At 43.7% G+C, this 25,231-nt stretch overlaps 1 protein-coding gene across 3 annotated transcripts in view; it reads right to left on the bottom strand.

Annotated features, from left to right (window-relative positions):
• Positions 1 to 971: 971 nt before the first annotated feature.
• LOC109865587 (integrin beta-3) overlaps positions 972 to 25,231 on the bottom strand; it is a 37,426-nt gene continuing 13,166 nt past the window's right edge. For all 3 annotated transcript variants that reach the window (XM_020453880.2, XM_031799366.1, XM_020453881.2), the window contains 11 exons: positions 19,887 to 20,049; positions 19,628 to 19,789; positions 19,449 to 19,544; positions 19,207 to 19,296; positions 16,213 to 16,347; positions 11,492 to 11,951; positions 8,716 to 8,938; positions 8,360 to 8,460; positions 7,761 to 7,880; positions 3,684 to 3,850; positions 972 to 2,657 (listed from right to left, as the gene is read on the bottom strand). In XM_020453880.2, the coding sequence (XP_020309469.1) occupies positions 2,586 to 2,657; positions 3,684 to 3,850; positions 7,761 to 7,880; positions 8,360 to 8,460; positions 8,716 to 8,938; positions 11,492 to 11,951; positions 16,213 to 16,347; positions 19,207 to 19,296; positions 19,449 to 19,544; positions 19,628 to 19,789; positions 19,887 to 20,049 (1,789 nt within the window). In that variant the 3' untranslated portion in view covers positions 972 to 2,585. The remainder of the gene's footprint in view (positions 2,658 to 3,683; positions 3,851 to 7,760; positions 7,881 to 8,359; positions 8,461 to 8,715; positions 8,939 to 11,491; positions 11,952 to 16,212; positions 16,348 to 19,206; positions 19,297 to 19,448; positions 19,545 to 19,627; positions 19,790 to 19,886; positions 20,050 to 25,231) is intronic.

Here is a 25,231-nt window from a genome sequence, read left to right on the forward strand (position 1 = left end):
ATATCTCAGGCATTTTATCCCGGTTTCTGATAACCGGGACACAAGCCTTTTATTGTAAACGGGATATTATGTTTATGTGTAAACTCAAAAACAGAATACTTGAGTAAGCCTATCCCGAATAATAACGGGATATTGGCGTGCATGTAAATGTGGTCACTAACTAATTACATCGATTCCAGGGGTTGGGACTGAGTACATCACTAATTCCAGGGTTTGGGGTGGTCATCAGTCATTGCAATTATCTGTCGGGCATGACATGTCTACCAAAAGGCCTGCAATTTGCATACAGGCCAGAAGAGGGAAGCATTGTTCTACACAATATGAATAATATGCTAAACAAACTGGCCCTTGGCCTCCTCGCTTTGGCCCCTGAAACAGAAGCCCAAAGAGGAGGAAAGGCTCTTTGACAAGCCCCTCTCACAAGTAAAAATATTGAGGGGTTTATTTAACCAAAACTGCTAACATGCTTTCAGGGGTAAACTAGACAACAATCTTCACACACTGCAAGAAACCATAGTCAACCAAATATATTTCTAATATATTAATTTAGTTTTACCCTGTAAACACTATTTTGTTGAGTATTCCAATCATGCACTCTCACAGTGCAATATGAAAGTTGTTTTTAACTTTAAAACCCAGTAGCCAATCATTTTGCATGCAGTGTTCTGCTATATTTAACTTTACAACAATTACTTACTTAAGCAATAATGACCGACTACAGCTAAGGGCTGTTCTACCACATGATGCAACGCAGAGTGCCTGGCTTACAGCCCTTAGCCATATACCACAAACCCCCGAGGTGCCTTATTGCTATTATAAACTAGTGAAAAATGTAATTAGAACAGTAAAAATAAATGGTTTATCACACCCGTGGTATACGGTCTAATATACCACAGCTTTCAGCTAATCAGCATTCGAGGGCTCGAACGACCCAGTTTATAATAAGAAATACATATCAGACAAAGTCGGTATCCATTTAAACCCATTATTTATGTATTTATTTAAATGTGTCCCTTGCAAAAGTGGATATGAAAGACAATGTAAAAGAATTACAAACTGTTTTTTTTACAATGCAGACCCTGTGAATATTATATGGAATGATGTCATCATAGTAAGAGTAAGAGCGTACTATGTGCTTCCTTACTTTTCTGGTAATGGGGCTGTTTTGAGCAAATAAAAACGGTGTCCGGAGTCCGTGAAACCTGTCATCAGTGACATTTTGGCTGGAGGTCGAGTTAAAGTTAAGTCTTACCAATGATTGACAGCTTAACTGGCCCATAATCCACAAGGGCAGTTGATTTAAAGGAAACAAGTGCAACAATATATACAGTGAGCAAATATCTTAATAACACGTCACATTTATGAATACAAGACACCGACTATGATGCTTCCACTAAAGGAGTGAATGTATTCATGTGATTGAGAGATGATTTGTGGTGTTGTGTCTGAAAAATGGTATACCTGAACATTATATTGACAATAACTGGGAATGTAAGAAGGGAGTGCTGGTTTCACATACAAACAAAGACTCCACACCTCTTTACCAATAGGTCATTTCAGAGAGTTGGAGTCCTGATCTAGGATCAGGTTCCCCATATCCATGTAATCTTACTCATTATGATCTGATCCTAGAACAGCACTCCTACTCTAATACGCTATGGATATGGGGCAATGTGCGGTACATAGAATCATAATATACAACACGGCTGGCGTAAAAACATTTAAGCATCATTTTTTTGCATATCTGAGAGATATGTTGCAAGTCAATGCCAACAGCTGAAGGAAACTGTTTATCTGTGAAATGAGAACGCGGGAGAACCCAAAGGCATTTTTTGGTTTTAGCAAAGTGACAGATCACTAAACCACATGTCTCAGAAATGTTATTTGGACAATGTGCTTATCATGCCAGACTCTTACAAACAGGAAATTACAACACGCTGATGAGTAAGTGATGTCATGCGTATGCTATGAGTATCATTATCAGTCAATCAATCAAATGTATTTATAAAGCCCTTTTTACATCAGCCGATGTCACAAAGTGCTGTACAGAAACCCAGCCTAAAACCCCAAACGGCAAGCAACGCAGATGTAGAAGCACAGTGGCTAGGAAAAACTCCCTAGAAAGGCAGGAACCTAGGAAGAAACCAAGAGAGGAACCAGACTCTGAGGGGTGGCCGTCCTCTTCTATTTGTCCTTCGCTTCTCCTCTGTCACTAAAGAAAGTAATGTGCCTAACTCGAGTCACGTCTACTGTCGTACATTTATCTCTCAATGTAGCCGACTCTACTTTCATTAATGGACAGCCTAAGTTATATTTATGGATTTTGAATGAACTTGTTGGTAGTTAATGTTGAAATGCCTCTGAAAAACACATTTGGTATCGTTTAAATACATATGTACAACAAACCACTACACAAATATTACATCTTCGTCTTGTGACAGTAGAGCCAGCACATGAAATCGTAACATTCCAGAGGAAATTGAAAGAATCCAATGGGATGCAGTTATTGTAATGATCCTTCAAATGATGCAGTCATTTCAGTGATCCTTCAAATGATGCAGTTATTTCGGTGATCCTGGTTGCCATCACTCCTTGTTGCCTCTGTATGTGATGTTTGTGAAGGTTGAGGTGGCTCCTTTGTACAGGGGGTTATGGACCTACAGTTCAAAACAGAGAGTTTCAGAATGAATGTTATGGCGTCAACTACAATTCAGCTCAAGTCAATTCAGTTGATGAACTGAAATTCATTTCAGGAATTTATTAGCGTGCATTAGATTTCAAGATCCACCCATTCCTGAATTGACCTGAATGTGGGTTGTGAGTTGAACGTGGGCCTCAATTCAGGAGCTCTATGACGAGTTATGAACAGTAGCCTTACTTCAGACACATGGTACACCTATCACTCCTGTGGCTCACATGCCGCCCGGCACTCGAGTTACAACAAATTGAGCACATTTAAGCAAGGAGGATGATGGGAGTTCTGGCATCCCATGCGCAGGATTAGGGACTCCAGATGAGCTCAGGACGGGATGTCTGATGGGAAGAGTGTGTGTGTATGAGGCAGCCCCTGCCACTGCCTGTAAAAGCTAATTAGCGTTAGCTAATTTCAGTGCCAACCAAGCCACCCCTGGGGAGTGGAGGCTGCTTTTTTTTCTGTATAGGGAGGAACATTGCAGCGAAAAAAATCATAAAAAGCATAATGAGAGAGGGAGAGAGAGAGTGAGAGACACGACCTCTGCTTCCAACCAAACAATAGATGTTTCAACAACACAAATGAACAAATATTTATGATATTTTTGCCTTCTTTAATACATTGCTTTGTATGGTGGGGGAGTAGTAGACACCGTGGTATACCTGGTAGTTCATAGCCTTGCACTGTGACACCCTCAAATTCAAAATTAAGCATAGAAAGCTGGCTGATTAATCTACTTGTAATCTACTTGTGTTCTAAATGGAAAATTGACGGGTTGGTTTCAGCCTAAGAAGCCAAGAATGTGTGTGTGCGTGCCCAGTGCCCTCTTTTTCTTTTTTTCTTTGAATTGAACCTTTATTTAACTAAGCATGTCAATTAAGAACAAATTCTTATTTACAATGACGGCCTACCCCGGCCAAACCCGGACGACGCTGGGCCAATTGTGCGCCGCCCTGTGGGACTCACGGTCGGATGTGATGCAGCCTCTTACCGTATCCCACTTGGCGCGAGCACGCTCCTCCTCAAACTTGGCGAACTCTCGGCGGTCATGAATGGTGACCAGCAGCTTCCAGATGAGCAGGCCGGCCAGACCCAGAACCAAGATGGCCCCGGCTACGGACAGCAGCACCACCAGGATGTCTGGACCCTTAGGGCAGTCTGGGGGAAGAGGGGCAACCAAGGGATGTTTATTTTATTTATCCTTTATTCAGGTGAAATCGAATTGAGATAGGAATCTCCTTTGTGAGAGAGCCCTGTCTACAATAATAAAATGTCAGCAAACTTCCACATAACACAATACAGCAACACATGAGGGCAAGACATCAAACATCAGTTGCCAGAAGCACAGAAAGACACGCTTTTAAAATTTGAGCCCTTCACAAAGCCTATTGTCCCTAAGCACTGTTCACAAGTAAGTTTTACGCTTTGCGCATATGGTTAGGATTGGGATTTGGTTAGGAGAAGCTGTTCTTAGATCAGGCTGAAAACAATACCAAATGTCTCCAATAACTCTGTTGGAGTGTGAGAGCTGGTAATAATGATTCTGTTGGTGTATCTGGTCTAAATATGTTTACATTATAAAGGCATTATTAAGGCATTATAAGGAACAACAAGAGGAACTGTAAGGTATTTTATACCATGGCTTTGTTGAATACTCGTTTATGATACTGAACTAACTGATAAATAGTTTGTTAAATGCAGCATTTAAGGTCCCCAAGAACACAGTGGCCTCCATCATTCTTAAATGGAAGAAGTTTGGAACCACCAAGACTATTCCTAGAGCTGTCCACCTGACTAAACTGAGCCATCGGGGGAGAAGGGCCTTGGTCAGGGAGGTTACCAAGAATCCGATGGTGACTCTGACAGAGCTCCAGGGTTCCTTTGTGGAGATGGGAGAACCTTCCAGAAGGACAACCATCTCTGCAGCACTCCACCAATCAGGCCGTTATGGTAGAGAAGCCATTCTTCAGTAAAAGGCACATGACAGCCCGTTTAGAGTTTGCCAAAAGGCACCTAAAGGACTCTGACCATGAGAAACAAGATTCTCTGGTCTGATTAAACGAAAACTGAACTCTTTGGCCTGAATTCCAAGCGTCACGCCTGGATGAATCCTGCCACCATCCCTATGGTGAAGCATGGTGGTGCCAGCATCATGCCGTGGGGATGTTTTTCAGCAGCAGGGACTGGGAGACTAGTGAGGATCGGGGGAAAGATGAATGGAGCAAAGTACAGAAAGATCCTTGATGAAAACCTGCTCCAGAGCACTCAAGACCTCAGACTGGGGTGAAGGTTCATCTTACAACAGGACAACAACCCTAAGCACACAGCTAAGACAACGCAGGAGTGTCTTCGTGACAAGTCTCTGAATGTCCTTGAGTGGCCCAGCCAGAGCCCGGACTTGAACCCAATCATCGAACATCTCTGGAGAGACCTGAAAATAGCTGTGACACTAGCCATTCAACCTGACAGAGCTTGAGAGGATCTGCAGAGTTGAATGGGAGAAACCGCCCAAATACAAGTGTGCCAAATTTATAGCATCATACCCAAGAAGACCCGAGGCTGTATTTGCTGCTAAAGGTTCTTCAACAAAGTAAATATTTCTGTCAATGTGATATTTCCAATTTTTTATTTTTTATATATTTTTTTATATAAATGTGCAAACATTTCTAAAAACCTTTTTTTGCTTTTTCATTATTCGGTATTGTGTGTAGATTGATGAAAAAACGATGTAATCAATTTTAGAATAAGGCTGTAACGTAACAAAATGTGGAAAAAGTCAAGGGGTCTGAATACTTTTCGAATGCACTGTATATCCTCCAAACACCAGCTTCTCAGGCATTATCACTTAAATAATGCAGGGTCTAATTCAAGGGCTATGAAGTTCATTCTTACATGTTCTTTGTTTGAGCTAGGATTTATGGTTTAGTTAGCTAAACTAGCAAGTCTGTTTGTTTGGTTACCAAGGCAACTATTGTAGCGATCTAGTAAACTTGCAGGTTAGCTACTTCAGTGGATGTTGAACACATTTCTACCGGCAACTGAACACATTTCTAGCAGCAAATGTGTTCAATTATACCCTGGGATAATCAACTCGTGGCTCTATGCGTTCTCTGGAAAATAATGCAACTCCGTGGAAGGTTAGTGCCACCACGCTAGCGCCTCGTGGAACACACCTTCCACGTCGTGCATTATATTTCATAGAACGCCCCTCCTTGATTATCCCTTACATAGCGAAACGGCTAGTGATGAACATGAGGAAGGGATGACCTATACCAGATGAGTTATACCTACTCTCATTCTGGTCCCTCGTTTGGGTCCATCCGTGTCTGTGTCTGTGCGTTTGTTTGTGGGTGTGTGTGTGTGTGCGTTTGTTGCGCAACATTCCCGAGGAAGCAGGCAGGGGTGTACTTTTACAGCTACATCAAAGCAACTCCTTTTCTCCCACCTTTCCGATTTCCCTCCCCTCTTATGCATCATTCTTCTCATTCTATACCTCCCTCGCTCAAACTCAATTTCCTGTCACTCTACCTCTCCTACTCACTTCTCTCATCTCACTGCTCTATCCATCCTCCTATCTTCACGGCTGAATAAGATGAGCCTGGACACTGTTAGGATATGGTTATAGGATATGATTTAAAATATTGGACACACAGCTACACTGGTTAAAAGTTATCTTTTTTTTGTGCCGCGTCACTAAGTCTTACCCCATTCTAGCATTTCAAGTGTCTTTGTATGGCTTTGAATGGGTGATATGATCCCCGTCTCCTCAGAATACATTTTGATTCCACAAGTTGGTTTTATTTAGCCTGGTCTCAGATCTGTCTGTGCTGTCTAGCCAACTCCTACGCTATTGACATAGGCGTTGCTACACAGCACAAGCAGATCTGCGACCAGGCTCGGGTTTCATTAGTGTCTGTTGATGAAACGTATGAGTCTGTACCGATTGTGTATGGGATGATGTTTCAGATTATAAACACGCCTTGTTTATGGCAATATGTACCGTATGAGTATACAATCTTAGAAAAAAAGGGTTCCAAAAGGGTTCTTCAGCTGTCCCCATAGGAGAACCCTTTATGGTTACAGGGCGAACTTTTTTGGCTTCCATGTAGAACCCTCTGGAGAAAGGGTTCTACATTGAACCCAATAGGGTTCTATCTGGAACCAAAAGGGTTCTACCGGTAACCAAAAAGGGTTCTTCAAAGGGTTCTCCTATGGGGACAGCTATAGAACCCTTTTCGGTTCTAGATAGCACCTTTTTGAGTGTACACATAGAAAGTGAAGGATATAGTAATTTTGTGCTAACCAAAGGTTTGTTTATTCTACCTCTGCTTATGTGAGTTGGACTTCAGGAATTCCAGTTCTGGCAGGCCCTACACATCAACTAAACCTACAACCCAAAATACTTTTGGCGACTATTTGAGGCAGGTTCAACATGGCTGTTTCTGTTTAGTGTTTTCTCTCTCTCTCTCTCTCTCTCTCTCTCTCTCTCTCTCTCTCTCTCTCTCTCTCTCTCTCTCTCTCTCTCTCTCTCTCTCTCTCTCTCTCTCTCTCTCTCTCTCTCTCATCCCTCCTTCCTCCCCAGAGGATTGTGAAGCGTCAGCGGGTTCCTCGGGAGCCGGGTGCTTGTTTACGAGCGTCTTTTTACAAGGTAGGGTCCACACGTGGGTCCACTAAAAGCAGGCCCAGGGACAGGCTTTCTCTGCGGGCGCTGGCTGTTAACAGCTTTTTGCAACCGACGACTCTTTCAACATGGCCGCTTAACAAGCAGATGGATGGATGGGGACGGATGGCGATGGATGGGGGTAGGTGGGATCAAAAGGGAGCACTGATTGAACATGAGGCTCCAAAGAGTGTGGGCCTGGATGTGTTGGTTTGTGGTTATAGTGTCTTGTGGTGACTTTTACATTTGGTAAATGAAATAACAACAGCCATTAGTGTTCAAACACACTTCTACTAAATCTGAAGTTTAGCATTTTGGAAAATACCATTTAGCATTTTGCGGACACAAAAGATGTCCTCAAAAAAGTGTGTGTGCATTTGTGTGTGTGTGTGTTTGTATGATTCTTACCGGGCTCTTTGACCACAAATAGGATGGACTTGCCACTGGCGTCCTCATAATACTGGAAGCGCTCCACACAGTCATCCTCATCCTTATAGGTGCAGTTCACAGCATTTTTATCATGGAACTCTGGGAGGCAGAGAGAAGGAGTAGGGAATCATCTTTCTCTTACCTTTACACAAAATAGTCCTATCATTTGATACAATGTCAGCCATCTTGACTGTAAATAGTGTCATGCTAATGACAATCTCAAGACAGCGTCATGATGTTCATTTAGGTATTCATGTTGGATATTAAACAGAGGTGGTTTGAAGTGTGTTTTTCAGTCAAATATTTGGTGTCTTATTTGCCTAAATGGACAACCATTTGGCTTTGTTGGTCACATTGGCTGTGAACTGTGTGGACTAGCCGGTCATTTGTACGCCAAACTGGGCCCCACCTCCGAGTCTGGTTCCACTCATGGTTTCTTCCTTCTAGGGAGTTTTGCCTTACTACTGTGCTGCTGCTTGCTTTGGGGGTCAAGGTTGGGTTACTGTAAAGTACTTTGTGAATGTAGCTGTAAAAAGGGATACTTAAATCAAATGGGACTTGAAATGGATTTGTCTTACCAAGGTCGTCCACCAGCTGAATCTCGTCTCTGCAGATGCGGGTGCAGGTGTTGTCATCAAACAGCTTCCCTCGCTTGAAATGCTTACATTCCACACACTCTCTGTACCAGTCCAGGTGCGCACACACACGCGCACACACACACACACACACACACGTCAGCATCTATTACTCACGTTCTTCTCAACATGAGGTAATTACATTATTCAATGACTCAACTGTCTGTGAGTCAGTCTAGTCTGAGTTGAACTGTACAGTACTTTTTCTTAGGTACAACACTGTAGACCTTTTCTCTGTGTGAGAGTGTGTGTGTGTGTCTGTCTGTCTGTCTGTGAGTGTGTGTGGATACCACACTCACTTCTTCATGGTGCAGGCATCGGGGCAGGTGGGGCACTTGTCGCAGGTGGCCCCATAGGCCCCCGGCTGGGTGCACTCGCAGGCCCCGCACACACACTGGCCCCGGCCACTACACAGCAGGCCAAGGCTGGACATACAGGTGTCAGTACGGCGGGAGCAGTTACAGTTCTCCCCCTGCCAGTCCGAGTCACACTGGCAGAACCCACAGTCACAGGTGCCGTGGCCTGGGGGAGGAGAGAGCGAGAGGGAAGGAAGGAAGTAAGGAAGAGGGGAGGAGGAGAGAGAGGATGCAGAAATATGGGTGATGGGGTGAGGGAAGAATAGAGGGAAGAGGAGAAGAAGAAGAGGGTATAGCAAAGACAGGAAGGTGAGAGAGGAGAGGGGAGTAAGGTGAGTAGGGTTGAGGGAGAAGGAAGGGTGGACCGTTGATAGGGGGCGGAGAAAGTCAAAACATGGGTAATCGTTCAGGTGACTATAGTCTCAAATGTGTTCTTCCTATAATATATTTACAGAAGTTCATAATATTTCGGTGCACTTTTTGATGAATCCCAGTGAATGTGACATTAGAGAATGGTACGAATGAACACTATTTCTGAACCATGTTGAATACAGTCATTTCATCAACAATCTATTTGCATTTCCAATCTCTTGATAACATATTTGATAAATCATTGATTACATAAGGAGATTTGCCATACATTCCACACACATTGTCTTTTTTTCCAAATGGCATCCTATTCCCTATATAGTGCACGACTTTTCATCAGAACCCTATGGGCCCCAGTCAAAAGTGGGCACTGGTCAAAAGTAGTGCACTCAATAGGGAATAGGGTACCATTTTGGACGAAGTGCATTGAACCCTATAAAGCATACTTGGGTGTTATCAAAAATTGCTAATCCACCCTAAATCCGTCTGGAAAAAAAACAGGTATTGGAATGGTGAGGAATTCCAGGAATTTTAAGCCAAATACTGGGAAGTAGCAAGTCCTGTTTCTGTAATAGTTGGAGCGCTGGAAGTGGAACTAATTCCATTGTTGTTTCTCTAGAACATAAAATATGGTGTCAGCGGTGTCTGGGTGCTTTTTTAGCCTGTGTGTGCATGCGTGTGTGTGCGCGTGCATGTATATGTGTGTGTTGTTTTGGACCCCTTGCCAGTAAGACAGTTACAGTGCAGAACATACATCTGCTGTTGTTGGTTTATCACCACAGACCAGACTCCAGATAAACAATAGGACAGGAAAACAATGGGAGCAAGTGAGTGAACCGCCTGGATAACAAAATGACTTGTCAAAAACAAACATGAAGGAAGCCACAAGCCTTCCAACCACCACTCTCCTGTCATTATGCCATTCTCTAACTGCTTCTCTCTAAAACTGTGTTATGTGGGCATTGTTTCCCACCCTGAACAATACATAACACACACACACATACACATCAACTGCATTTCCAGCTCGTTACCTCAGGCCCATTTTACCAGACCAGGTTTATTTTTAGCTCTATGACAGCATCAGCCAATGACAAAGCAGAGAGGTATTTTCCTCAATCATCATTGCACTTTGGGGAATAGAGCAAATAAGGTTGTGAGGATTGGATTGGAGAGGGCAAATGTACAACGAAGCAGGCAGGGTACATGTCTTGCAGTGATGATGTTGGTTATGAGGGGAAACAGGAATATGGGATACAAGCTAGTGACATAGTGCTTGTGAGTGGATTTCAGTGAATGCAATGCTTTGAATTAAGCGTTATCAGAGCACTAAGTGAATAGATTTACAGTACCCAAAATCCATCATTACAGAAGGCCTTAATCCACTATTTGACAGGGGCACAGATAATGCAGGCTTTACATGTGTTCCCTGTGTTCAGCAGCCTTGTTGCCTTACCTCACAAGGCAACCACTCTGGCATCGCTTACAGTGAATGACCTCTAGCATTAGAGCTATACTCTAAGGATGGTCATACACTAGACATTTGCTTTCGCTGAACCACCCAAACCTGAGCTCAAATTCACACCACACTAACTACTGTTAACACATTTTTTAAAGCTTACTTCAACTTGTGGTGCAGTTATAATGTATACATAAGCATGTAAGACCGCCTGATTAGCCTCATTAGCTAAAACCCAACCCACACTAACTACGTACACACAAACAATAAACCTTTAACTACTTGTTCTTTCTACGTGACATATGCAAAGTCGGAGCTTGGTAGGCACTTGTTCTATCATTGCCTCAGTAGCTCAGCTCAAACACAAACACACCAGTCAAACGCATGTCTTAGCCCACACAGCCGCAGCTCACAGCACAGAGCCACATGTTTGTTGTGAATGGAGCTAGCCCTTAGCCCTGGGCAGAACAGAGGCAGACAGAGAGAGCGAGAGAGTGAGAGAGAGTCTGGCTGGCTGTTATGGTTGGTAATTCCTCCCATATGAGGTCTTCAGTAAGGTGAGGATTGAGGATGGCTAGTACTGGCCTGGAAAAAGCTCACAGATTTTTCCCCAGAAACTCTGACAGAAACAACTGAATTTGTTTTGAGAATGTCTAAGTTAATCTTGGGATAAAAAGTGTTATAAGTTGTCTAAATGTAATTATTAAAGGTCAGATTGTGATGAAAGATTGTAGGCCACAAACACTGAAAAATACATTTATAGAACTTGCCAGAAATAATTTTCCAGCTAACTGAAATGTAAACATGTGGCCAGACCAGACCAGCAACAAGTCTGGGCTGTAGTTATAGGCACTAAGCACTTTGAAACCCCTCCCTCCTTCCCTCTCCTCTCACCTGAGCACAGCTCGCCCTTGTAGCGCAGGCAGTTGAAGTCATCGCACTCGCACAACTTGCCCCACACCTTGCCAAAGTCGCTGCTGTGGCACACACATTGCCCGCACACGCAGTCGCCCCTCCCAGTGCACACCGCTGCCCCAGGACCCCCTGCACCCCCAATGCCCACGGTGGAGGGGACACTACACCGGTCCTGTTCCGTGGTGCTGTAGTCACCCTCGGCGCACTCGCACCGCGGCCCCAGTCGCCCCGGGTGACACAGGCAGATGCCACACTCGTAGGTGCCGTTGCCATTGTTACAGACAGGGCTGAGTGGCTCGGCGCGGGCCTGGCACTTGCACTCGCACTCGAAGGTAACAGTGACGGTCAGAGAGTCCTTGAAGCCCACAGGCTTGATGATGAACGTTTTGCGCTTGTCCTTGGGGCAGCCGCGCGCCCGCGCCTCCACGCTGAAGGAGACCTGGGTGGAGGAGTAGAAGGGTGGAGGTGTGGAGGTAGAAGAGGTTAGTGCAGTGAGTAGATGGGTAGCACACAGGAGGAATGTGTAATGTGAATATGTGGTTCTAGAGAAGGGGGATGTAGGTCAGTAAAGTGTCTGTCTTGGGCAGGGTTTTGGTAGGTTACTTTCTAAATGTAATCTGTTACAGTTACTAGTTACCTGTCCAAAATTGTAATCAGTAACATAACTTTTGGATTACCCAAATGCAGTAATGTAATCTGATTACACCGCGGCCTCATGCCCCAGTTACTTTTAGATTACTTTCCCCTTAAGAGGCATTAGAAGAAGTAAAACATGTATGTTATCAATTGAACCACATCTATTGCAGGATGAATCCATTTCTAAGATTACATAGCTGGCCATATATGGATGCTAAATTTGGAAATATGGAAGTATATATTAGCCAAATTGTTTAACCTGAGCATAACCCCAAAACTAAGGATTTTTTTTTTTCAGCCCTACGCTGTTTCTGATTTTGTTGTCATGGAGGACAGATTGGGCTCATTGATTCGAGTTGAAAAATAAATGCTGTGCTCATGGAATGGCATGCTTTGAGCACTACTGAAAGTGCTATTTACATGTGAAAAATGAATGCCATATGCTGCATTTGCAAAAAGCATGTTTACCTATTTGTTGGTGACACTTTGATATCTTGATAATATGCAGCTGTTTAAAGGGCAATCCACAGATGAAACAAAAGGAAACCGCCCCTGTTTTGATAAATGCTGAGGCATGGGCCTGGAGAAATGTAACCACTCTCAAATTAATAGACAGAGCTATGGATTTAATGACTGACCATCCAGGATATTAAAATGATTGTTTTAACCATGTTATGGGGCTATACAGTGTTTGTTTACATTTCCAATGTTTACAAACATTGGAGAAAAACAAGCTTAAATTTTGGGTTCTTATGGAGTGTGACAGTTCAACTAAAATCATGAGGCATTTCTAAGTTATATTCTTCAAGAATCAATGGATATAAATATATATACAGTGGAAGTCAGAAGTTTACATACACTTAGATTGGAGTCATTAAAACTCGTTTTTCAACCACTCCACAAATGTCTTGTTAACAAACTATAGTTTTGGCAAGTCGGTTAGGACATCTACTTTGTGCATGACACAAGTCATTTTTCCAACAACTGTTTACAGACAGATTATTTCACTTATAATTCAGTGTATCACAATTCCAGTGGGTCAGAAGATTCCATACACTATGTTGACTGTGCCTTTAAACAGCTTGGAAAATTGACTTTAGAAGCTTCTGATAGGCTAATTGACATCATTTGAGGCAATTGGAAGTGTACCTGTGGATGTATGTCAAGGCCTACCTTCAAACTCGGTGCCTCTTTGCTTGACATCCTGTGAAAATCAAAAGATATCAGCCAAAAAATTGTAGACCTCCACAAGTCTGGTTCATCCTTGGGAGCAATTTCCAAATGCCTTTAAGGTACCACGTTCATCTGTACAAAAATAGTACGCAATTATAAACACCATGGGACCACACAGCTCAGGAAGGAGACGCGTTCTGTCTCCTAGAGATGAGCGTACTTTGGTGCGAAAAGTGCAAATCAATCCCAGAACAACAGTAAAGGACCTGGTGAAGATGTTGAAGGAAACATTTACAAAAGTATCTATATCCACAGTAAAACGAGTCCTATATCGACATAGCTGAAAGGCCGCTCAGCAAGGAAGAAGCCACTGTTCCAAAACCGCCATAAAATATCCAGACTACGGTGTGCACCTGCACATGGGGACAAAGATCATACTTTTTGGAGAAATGTCCTCTGGTCTGATGAAACATAAATAGAACTGTTTGGCCATAATGACCATCATTATGTTTGGAGGAAAAAGGGGGAGGCTTGCAAGCTGAAGAACACCATCCCAAACGTGAAGCACGGGGGTGGCAGCATCCTGTTGTGGGGGTGCTTTGCTGCAGGAGGGACTGGTGCACTTCACAAAATAGATGGCATCATGAGGGGGGAAAATTATGTGGATATATTGAAGCAAGGAATGACTAAAGCTTGGTCGTAAATGGGTCTTCCAAATGGACAATGACCCCAAGCATACTTCCAAAGTTGTGGCTTAAGGACAACAAAGTCAAGGTATTGGAGTGGCCATCACAAAACCCTGACCTCAATCCTATAGAACATTTGTGGGCAGAAAAAGCATGTGCGAGCAAGGAGGCCTACAAACCTGACTCAGTTGCACCAGCTCTGTCAGGAGGAATGAGCCAAAATTCACCCAACTTATTGTGGAAGCTTTTGGAAGGCTACCCGAAACGTTTGACCCAAGTTAAACAATTTAAAGGCAATGCTACCAAATACTAATTGAGTGTATGTAAACTTCTGACCCACTGGGAATGTGATGAAAGAAATAAAAGCTTAAATAAATCATTCTCTCCACTATTATTCTGACATTTCTTAAAATAAAGTGGTGATCCTACCTGACCTAAAACAGGGATTTTTTACTTTATATAAAAATTAAAAATAAATGTCAGTAATTGTGAAAAACTGAGTTTAAATGTATTTGGCTAAAGTATATGTAAACTTACGACTTCCACTGCATGTACAAAAATGGATGACGCAACTACAGACTGCCCCTTAATTGTGTGAGTTTGAGCATGTGTCCGTTAGGCCTATGGATGTCATTTTTTTGTCAGCATGAATTAGATTGAGCAATAAAAGCCACAATTTTATTCCATAGGCTGGGTTCCACACTGTGCATCTGTTGCAAGAGTACATTTTTCACTGGCTGTCCACTGGTTTCAAAAACAATGATTGATAGGCAGGTTAAACCTCTTGAAATCAACCACTATTGGGTTCAAATACACATTTAGATTTGTGAACAGCCATTCACAACAACCACAATCCGTAAGGGGCAAATAGCTAAATGAGAGAGCAGCAGTGTGATTCACATCAATTTGCAATGTAGATAACAATAATAAGTGATAACCGTATCGCCGTAGACTACACCACTCGCAACATTGGAAGACATAGCTTGGACTGTAGCCTACAAAAACCTATTCCTGCTCTTTTCCCGCGATCGAACAAACCCATTTGGTGTGTCACTATAGTGGTCTCTGACTTGTGGTCAGACTCGCTCAGGTGGAACAAACTTAAACTTGCACCTTTTTTCAATGCTGATTTGAATGTCATTGAGAAAACAGAGAAGTGTCAAACCTCCTTTCTGAATTTAAAAGTAATCCTCAAAGTAGTCTAGTTTTTCAAAAGTATCTGTAATCTGTTTACAGATTTTTTGTAATCCCTTACATGTTACGGATTACATGTCATCTGTTACTCCCCAACCCTGGTCTTGGGTGTGGGACTGAGGGTGTCTATGAGTATATGAGCAGTGTGTACGCACACATTTCTCTTTTCAGATGTTTTCTTTGTGCATATGACTGACCCCCTCCACATGCGAGTGTGCGTGTGTGACTGTTCCAAGCTAGGCAGTTGGACATGGATCATGAGGCCGACACGAGTGAATCAGAGCACTGGGGAAGTGTACAGGAAACGGGCTGGTGCCCAGACACACACACAGACACACCAGTTCGTAACACACCCATCAAAAGAAAAGGCAAAAGAGAGCAACGTACCCCCTCCCTCATAATAGGAATAAACAAATAAAACAAGTAGAGAGAATAGAAGTGGGAAGGAAGCAAGCTCCCTGGAGGAGCGCATGCAGATCCGAAATGACCTCTCAAGAAAGTGAAATAATAATAATAAGAAGGACGGAGTGATACAAGAGAGTATAGGGGTCCTTGACCCTATTTGAATACTTACAAAATACACCCTTCCTTCGTCCCTTCCTTGAAGTAATCGTTGATCTGACATTACTAGATCGGTGAAAGTGTTTTAATGGAACCCTTCCTAGTCTATCAATTTGGGTTAGATCAGTGAATAGTTCAAGGAAGGAAGAGAGGAAGGAAAGGTGCATTTTTTTAAGTATTCAATCAGGTTAGCCCTGGGCAGAACAAAGAAAAGACAGAGACAGAGACAGAGACAGAGACAGACAGACAGCAATTTCTCCCATATGAGGTCATCAGTAAAGTGGGGATTGAGAATGGCTTAAAAAAACAACATCATTTGATAAGGGCCCCGGTGAATACCGTGTCTCCTGTTTGAAGTCTAGAGCAGGAGCGTATAGGCTAGGGATGACCTCTCAGGAAAAGTAGAAAAAATATGGAAAGATGAAGTGATCTGAGAAAAAGCCCTCTTACCGTGTCTCCTATTTTGAGTCCAGAGCAGGATTTTATGCCAGGGATGACCTCTCCATTGAGACAGGTGGCGTTGAAGGAGAGAGACAGCTCCTCAGGAACCCCCTGTGTCTCCATGTCAATCACTGAGCGGATTTTCTGTCCACAGAATTGCACACAGATGAAACAAGCCATAAAACACACACATGAAAGATAAAACACTAAATAATCTTCATTGGATAAGAATTCAACCCCCTGAGCCAATACATGTTAATATCACCTTTGCAGCTATTACAGCTGTGAGTCTTTCTGGGTAAAACTCTAAGAGCTTTCCACACCTGGATTGTGCAAAATTTGCCCATTATTCTTTTCACAATTCTTCAAGCTCTGTCAAATTGGTTGTTGATCATTGCTAGACAACCATTGTCATGTCTTGCCATAGATTTTCAAGCAGATTTAAGTCAACACTGTAACGTGGCCAGCCGGGAACATTCACTGTCTTCTTGGTAAGTGACTCCAGTGTAGATTTGACCTTGTGTTTTAGGTTATTGTCCTGCTGAAAGGTGAATTCATCTCCCATTGTCTGATGGAAAGCAGACTGAACCAGGTTTTCTTCTAGGATGTTGCCTCTGCTTAGCTCCTTTCCATTGAATTTTTCTCCTGAAAAACTCTCCAGTCCTTAACGATTACAAGCATACCAACACGTCTCTTGCGCCACTAGGGTCACTAGGGTTTTGCGTCACTAGGGTCGCCCATAGAAACGCATACAAGGCCCTCCCTTTGGCAAATCTGACCATGACTCCATTCTCCTGCATACTGTTTACAAACAAAAGTTCAAACAAGATTCATCAGATCATTTGTTCTTAACTGACTTGTCTAGTTAAATAAAGGTTAAATAAAAAACATATTAAAAAAAATAACATTGAGGAGTTTACCACAACAGTCATGGGTTTCATCAATAACTGCATAGACAATGTCATCCCCACAGTGACTATAAGAACGTGTTCCAACCAAAAACCATGGACTACAGGCAACATCCATTTTTTGGCTAAAGGCTAGAGCTATCCACTTACACTAAACAGGACACTGACATGGACGCATACAAGAAATCCGACTACGATCTCTGACGAGACATCAAACATGCAAAAGGACACTATAGGAGGAAGGTGGAAACCTATTACACCGGCTACGATGCTCACTGTATGTGGCAGGGCTTGCAGATGATAACGGATTATGAAAGGAAACCCAGCCAGGAGCTGACCAGCGACACAGAACTCCCAAACCTGCCATCCAGGACCTCTATATCAGGCGGTGTCAGAGGAAGGCCCGACAAAAGACTCAAGCCACCCAAGCCATAAACGGTTCACTCTGCTAATGTCCGGTAAACAGTACCGGAGCATCGGTGCTCGGAACAACAGGCTCCATGACAGCGTCTACCCCCAAGCCATAAGACCGTTAAATAGCCAGACTGCTCAATAGTCAATAGTCAATGAATGGTACCCAAACTATCTTGCACTGACCCTACACACACTCACTAGGCATTATATACATATCATATATACATAGACACTCACACACACTACACTGTCACGCCCACACAAATCCCTCACACATTCAAACACTACATACGCACACACGCACACACACACACACACACACACATACTGACACAACACAAACAAACATGCACACGCACTCATAATTTGCTGCTGCTACTCTGTTCTTTATTTTATTTTACTATTATCTATCCGGATGCGTAGCCACTTTACCCTGCCTTTATGTACATATCTACCTCAGGTACCTCTGTACATTGATCTGGTACTGGTATATAGCTGGTACTATATATAGCTCCATTCTTGTGTATTCTATTTTATTCCTCTTGTGTTGGTTACTATTTTAAAATGCTGTATATATCTTTTTCAACTCTGCATCATTGGGAAAGTTTCATAAGCAAGCATTTCACTGTAAAGTCTATGCCAGTTGTATTCAGCGCATGTGATAAATAATTGTTGATTTGATTTTGATTTGATAGCATGATGCAGCCAACACTATGCTTGAAAATATGGAGAGTGGTACTCAGCACTGTGTTGTATTAGATTTTCCCCAAAACATAACATTTTGTATTCAGGACAAAAAGTGAATTGCGTTGCCACGTTTTTTTGCAGTATTAATTTAGTGTCTTGCTGCAAACAGGATGCATGTTTTGGAATATTTGTTTTCTGTACAGGCTTCCTTCTTTTCACTCTGTCAATTAGGTTAGTATTATTAACTACAAGGTTACTGATCCATTCTCAGTGTTCTCCTATCACAGCCATTAAACTCTAGAACTGTGTTAAAGTCACCATTGGCCTCATGGCGAATTCCCTGAGCGGTTTCCTTAATCTCCAGCAGCTGAGTTAGGAAGGACGCCTGTATCTGGGATTTGGTGTATTGATACACCATCCAAAGTGTAATTAATAACTTCACCATGCTCAACGGGATATTTAATACCTGCTTTTTTTTAACCATCTACCAATAGGTGCCCTTTTTTGCGAGGCATTGGAAAACCTCCCTGGTCTTTGTGATTGAATCTGTGTTTAAAATTCACTGCTTGACTGAGGGACCTTACAGATAATTGTATGTGTGGTGTACAGAGATGAGGTAGTCATTACAAAATCATGTTAAACACTATTATTGCGCACAGAGTGAGTCTTATGCAACTTATGATGTGACTCGTTAAGCACATGTTTACTGAACTTCTTTAGGCTGGCCATAACAAAGGAGTTGAATCCTTATTGACTCAAGACATTTCAGCTTTTCATTTTTTATTAATTTGTAAAAATGTCTAAAAACACTCGAATTTCAGACTGTAACACAACAAAATGTGGAAAAAGTCAAGGGGTGTGAATACTTTCTGAAGGCACTATAGATATAAACACACACGGACTCATGCACGCACCTACCCACATGCAGACACACACACAGACACAAACAGACACACACACACAGACACATACACACACACGCAGGTCCACTCACCGCATAGGCATTTAATATGAGCTGGATGACATTGCCTGAGTCATTGGACAGGGTGCCCACAGTGGTCCCAGGAATCAGCTCACTGTAGTTCTGTCAAACAAAGAAATCATTCAATACATTTGAATTCCATTGTAAGTCAAAACATGTGAACGTGAAAATTGGTGCAAACTTTCCAAAGACACTGTAAATCAAATGTAATTGGTTGATTGATTGGTTGGATGGCTCAATTAATTGTTACTGACCTGGTAGAGGGGCACCACAGGACTGGTGACGGCAAAGATGAGGTTGATGTTGTTCTCTGACATCTTCTCTGTGATCAGAGCCAGTGACGGGTAGTCCTGGAAGAGGAAGAGTGAGGAGTTTCAAACATATGAGCACACACACACACACAAGCGACACATGATCCGCCCACCCGACTGACCATGATAGTAGACATGCTGTACATGTTCTCTGAGTTGAGGTGGCACTTCCCGTCATTGGGCTGCACGATACCCGCCAGGCGCCCATCAAGCGCCACGTGGGTCTTGGCATCGGTGGTGAAGATCAGGAGGTGAGAGGCACCCTGACGCCAACCGATCTTCTCCTGAGGTTGACCAACAAAGGATGGGTGAGTGAACAAAAATGGTAGAAAGATAGAGAGTAAGACACTGTGTATGTGCGTGACGTTACACTGGCCTCACATTACACACGGCAGCCTGTATAATGGCGTCGAAGCCTCCCTCGGGGGCATCTCTGTTCCTGGACACAATTTGTTTCTTCACCTCCTCAGTGAAGCGGCCCACCTCCTCAGTCAGAGACAGCACATGCTTGTAGCCAAACTGGGGCAGGCAGGTGGTGTTGATCCTGCCAATCAATGAATTCATTAAATAATCCATCAGTGAATCAATTAATGAATCAATCCATCCATCCATCCATTCACTGTTCTAGTTATACAAAGAGGGGGAAATGATTTACATTTACATCAGTCGAGGCTCCTCAGAGGATGAAAGGGACGACCATCCTCAGTGATATTCATTAAAAAAATAATAGTGAAACATTAAAAAGTTATCCTTTTTAGATAAAACTATATTAAGTATATTCATGTCACTAAATAATTGAGTAAAACACACTGTTTAGTAGTGTAGACGGAGGACAGCTAGCTTCAGTCCTCCTCTGGGTACAAAACCTAGGAGGTTCATGGTTCTCACCCTCTTCCATACACTTACACAGTAATTATGACAACTTCCGGAGGACATCCTCCAACCTATCAAAGTTCTTGCAGCATGAACTGACATGTTGTCCACCCAATCAAAGAATCAGAGAATGAATCTAGTACTTAGAGCATAAGCTACAGCTAGCTAGTTGTAACGATGTGCAGTGAGAGTAGGAAGCAAGTTTAGGGAGTGAGTGTTTTAATAAATAAACACAACATAATACAAAATAAGAAACACGAACAACGCACAGACATGACACAGGAACAGAAACAATAACGCCTGGGGAAGGAACCAAAGGGAGTGACATATATAGGGAAGGTAGTCAGGGATGTGAGGGAGTCCAGGTGAGTCTGATGAAGTGCAGGTGCGCATAATGATGGTGACAGGTGTGCGCCATAACAAGCAGCCTAGTGATATAGAGGCCTGAGAGGGAGCACACGTGACAGTACCCCTTCACCAACGCGCGGCTACTGCCGCAGGACGCCGACCAAAATGACGATCCCAGGATCAGGAGCGGAACGGTCACCTCTTCTGAGGTGTAACCTGTCTGAGACGCGGGAGCATGGCGACCTAGAGCGCCGGAGAGAGAGCATACGTGACGGAACCCCCTCCCCGGCCCGTTCGGCTCCAGCTGCAGGACGCCAACCAAATGGACGATCCCGGAGATCAGAAGCAGACCAGTCATCCCTGCTGATGCGCGGGAACCTGTCGCTGGCTGGAGTGCGGGAACCTGACAAACCGGCTGATGCAGGAGAGCCTGGTGATCTGGCTGAGGCATGAGAGCCTGACGAGCCGGTGGAAGCAGGGGAGCCTGGCGATCCGGTAAAGGTATGGAAGCCCGACGAGCCAGCTGAGGCAGGGGAGTCTTGCGATCCGGCTGAGGCATGAGAGTCTGACGAACCGGCGGAGGCAGTGGAGCCTGGCGATCTGTCTGAGGCATGAGAGCCTGTAGCAGCTCCCAGACCCGACGTCATTCCCACCGAAAAAACTCCCTGATGCTTCCCTTAGGTGAGGCGTTATTCTGTAATGATGTGCGCTGAGAGTCTGGAAGCAAGTTCAGGCAGTGTTTTAATAAATAAAGACAACATAATACAAAATAAGAAAGACAAACAATGCATAGACATGATACAGGAACAGAAACAATTAATTTAAAAAAAAATGTATTTCACCTTTATTTAACTAGGTAGGGCCAGTTGAGAACAAGTTCTCATTTACAACTGTGACCTGGCCAAGATAAAGCAAAACAGTGCGACAAAAACAAACATACAGTCAATGACACAACAGAAAATCTGTATACAGTGTGTGCAAGTGAAGTAAGGAGGTAAGGCAATAAATAGGTCATAGTGGCAAAGTAATTACAATTTAGCAATTAACACTGGAGTGATAGATGTGCAGATGAGGATGTGTAAGTAGAAATACTGGTTTGCAAAAGAGCAGAGAAAAACCAAAAACAAATATGGGGATGATGTAGGTAGGTGGTAGGATGGGCTTTTACAGATGGGCTGTGTACAGCTGCAGCGATCGGTAAGCTGCTCTGACAGCCAATGCTTGAAGTTAGTGAGGGAGATATAAGTCTCCAACTTCAGTTTTTGCAATTTGTTCCAGTCATTGGCAGCAGAGAAATGGAAGGAAAGGCGGCCAAAGGAAGTGTTGGCTTTGGGGATGACCAGTGAAATATACCTGCTGGAGCATGTGCTACTGGTGGGTGTTGCTATGGTGACCAGTGAGCTGAGATAAGGCGGGGCTTTACCTAGCAATGACTTATAGATGACCTGGAGCCAGTGGGTTTGGCGACTAATATGTGGCGAGGACCAGCCAACGATAGCATACAGGTCACAATGATGGGTAGTATATGGGGCTTTGGTGACAAAACGGATGGCATTTTGATAGACTGCATCCAATTTGCTGAGTAGTGTTGGAGGCTATTTTGTAAATGACATCGCTGAAGTCAAGGACTGGCAGGATAGTCAGTTTTATGAGGGTATGTTTGGCAGCATGGGTGAAGGAGGCAAGGAGGCTTTGTTGCAAAATAGGAAGCCGATTATCGATTTAACTTTGGATTGGAGATGCTTAATGCGAGTCTGGAAGGAGAGTTTACAGTCCACATATTCTAAGTCAGAACCGTCCAGCGTAGTGATGCTAAGCGGGCGGGCGGGTGCTGGCAGTGATCATTTGAAGAGCATGCATTTAGTTTTTCTGGCAATTAAGAGCAGTTGGAGGCCACGGAAGGAGTGTTGTGTGGCATTGAAGCTCGTTTGGAGGTTTGTTAACACTGTGTCCAAAGAAGGGCCAGATGTATACAGAATGGTGTCGTCTGTGTAGAGCTGGATCAAAGAATCACCAGCAGCAAGAGAGACATCATTGATATATACAGAGAAAAGAGTCTGCCCAAGAATTTAACCCTGTGGTACCCCCATAGAGACTGCCAGAGGTCCGGACAACAGGCCCTCCAATTTGACACACTAAACTCTATCTGAGAAGTAGTTAGTGAACCAGGCAAGGCAGTTATTAGAGAAACCAAGGCTGTCGAGTCTGCCGATAAGAATACGGTGATTGACAGAGTCGAAAGCCTTGGCCATGTCGATGAAGACGGCTGCACAGTGCTGTTTTTTTATCGATGGTCATTATGATATCGTTTAGGACCTTGAGCGTGGCTGAGATGCACTTGTGACCAGCTCGGAAGCCAGATTGCATAGCGGAGAAGGTACGGTGGAATTCGAGATGGCCGGTGATCTGTTTGTTCACTTGTCTTTTGAATACTTTAGAAAGGCAGGGCAGGATGGATATAGGTCTGTAACAGTTTGGGTCTAGAGTGTCTCCCCCTTTGAAGAGGGGAATGACCGCGGCCACTTTCCAATCTTTAGGAATCTCAGACGATACGAAAGAGAGGTTGAACAGACTAGTAATAGGGGTTGCGACAATGGCGGCGGATAATTTTAGGAAGAGAGGGTCCAGATTGTCTTGCCCAGCTGATTTGTAGGGATCTAGATTCTGCAGCTCTTTCAGGCCATCAACTGTCTGGATTTGGGTGGAGGAGAAGCGGGGGGGGGGGGGGAGCTTGGGCCAGTTGCTGCCGGGGGTGCAGAGCTGTTGCCCGGGGTTGGGGTAGCCAGGTGGAAAGCATGGCCAGCCGTGGAGAAATGCTTATTGAAATTCTCGAATGTCGTGGATTTATTGGTGGTGACAGTGTTTCCTAGCCTCAGTGCAGTGCGGTGCAGTGCGCCACAGGATGTTTTTGTGCTGGTCAAGGGCAGTCAAGTTTGGAGTATACCAAGGGCTATATCGGTCCTTAGTTCTACATTTTTTGAAAGGGGCATGCTTATTTAAGATGGTGAGTAAGGCACTTTTGAAGAACAACCAGGCATCCTCTACCGACAGGATGAGGTCAATATCCTTCCAGGATACCCGGGCCAGGTCGATTAGAAAGGCCTGCTCGCAGAAGTGTTTAGGGAGCGTTTGACAGTGATGAGGGGTGGTCGTTTGACCGCGGACACATACGGATGCAGGCAATGAGGCAGTGATCACTGAGATATTGGATGAAAACAGCAGAGGTGTATTTAGAGGGCAAGTTGGTCAGGATGATATCTATGAGGGTGCCCATGTTTACGGATTTGGGGTTGTACCTGGTAGGTTTCTTGATAATTTGTGTGAGATTGAGGGCATTTATCTTAGATTGTAGGACGGCCGGGGTGTTAAGCATATCCCAGTTTAGGTCACCTAACAGTACGAACTCTGACAATAGATGGGGGGGGGCAATCAATTCACATATGGTGTCCAGGGCACAGCTGGGAGCTGAGGGGGTCAATAACACGTGGAAACAGTGAGAGACTTATTTCTGGAGAGATGGATTTTTAAAAGTAGTAGCTCGAACTGTTTGGGCATAGACCTGGATAGTAGGACAGAACTCTGGAGGCTATCTCTGCAGTAGATTGCAACTCTGCCCCCTTTAGAAGTTCTATCTTGTCGGTAAATGTTGTAATTGGGGATGGAAATTTTGGATTTTTTGGGGGCTTTCCTAAGCCAGGATTCAGACACAGCGAGGACATCAGGGTTGGCGGAGTGTGCTAAAGCAGTGAATAAAGCAAACTTAGGGAGGAGGCTTCTGATGATAACATGTATGAACCCAAGGCTTTTCCGGTTACAGAACTTAACACATGAGAGCACCTGGGGACACACGGGGCCTGGGTTAAGCTCCACATCACCACAGGAACAGAGGATTAGGATAAGAGTACGGCTAAAGGCTATAAGAACTGGTCGTCTAGTGCGTTCGGAACAGAGAGTAAAAGGAGCAGACTTCTGGGCGTGGTAGGATAGATTCAGGGCATAATGCACAGACAAGGGCATGGTAGGGTGCGAGTACAGTGGAGGTAAATCTAGGCATTGAGTGAGGATGAGAGAGGCAATAACGCCTGGGGAAGGAACCAAAGGGAGTGACATATATTATCTGTCGGAAAGATATCAGTTTGTCTCTGTGAATGGTTTGTCCTCTGACAAATCAACTGTAAATTTCGGTGTTCCTCAAGGTTCCGTTTTAGGACCACTATTGTTTTCACTATATATTTTACCTCTTGGGGATGTTATTCGAAAACATAATGTAAACTTTCACTGCTATGCGGATGACACACAGCTGTACATTTCAATGAAACATGGTGAAGCCCCAAAATTGCCCTCGCTAGAAGCATGTGTTTCAGACATAAGGAAGTGGATGGCTGCAAACTTTCTACTATTAAACTCGGACAAAACAGAGATGCTTGTTCTAGGTCCCAAGAAACAAAGAGATCTTCTGTTGAATCTGACAATTAATCTTAATGGTTGTACAGTCGTCTCAAATA

Source organism: Oncorhynchus kisutch, linkage group LG20 (genome assembly GCF_002021735.2).
Source record: "Oncorhynchus kisutch isolate 150728-3 linkage group LG20, Okis_V2, whole genome shotgun sequence".
Lineage (NCBI taxonomy): Eukaryota > Metazoa > Chordata > Actinopteri > Salmoniformes > Salmonidae > Oncorhynchus > Oncorhynchus kisutch.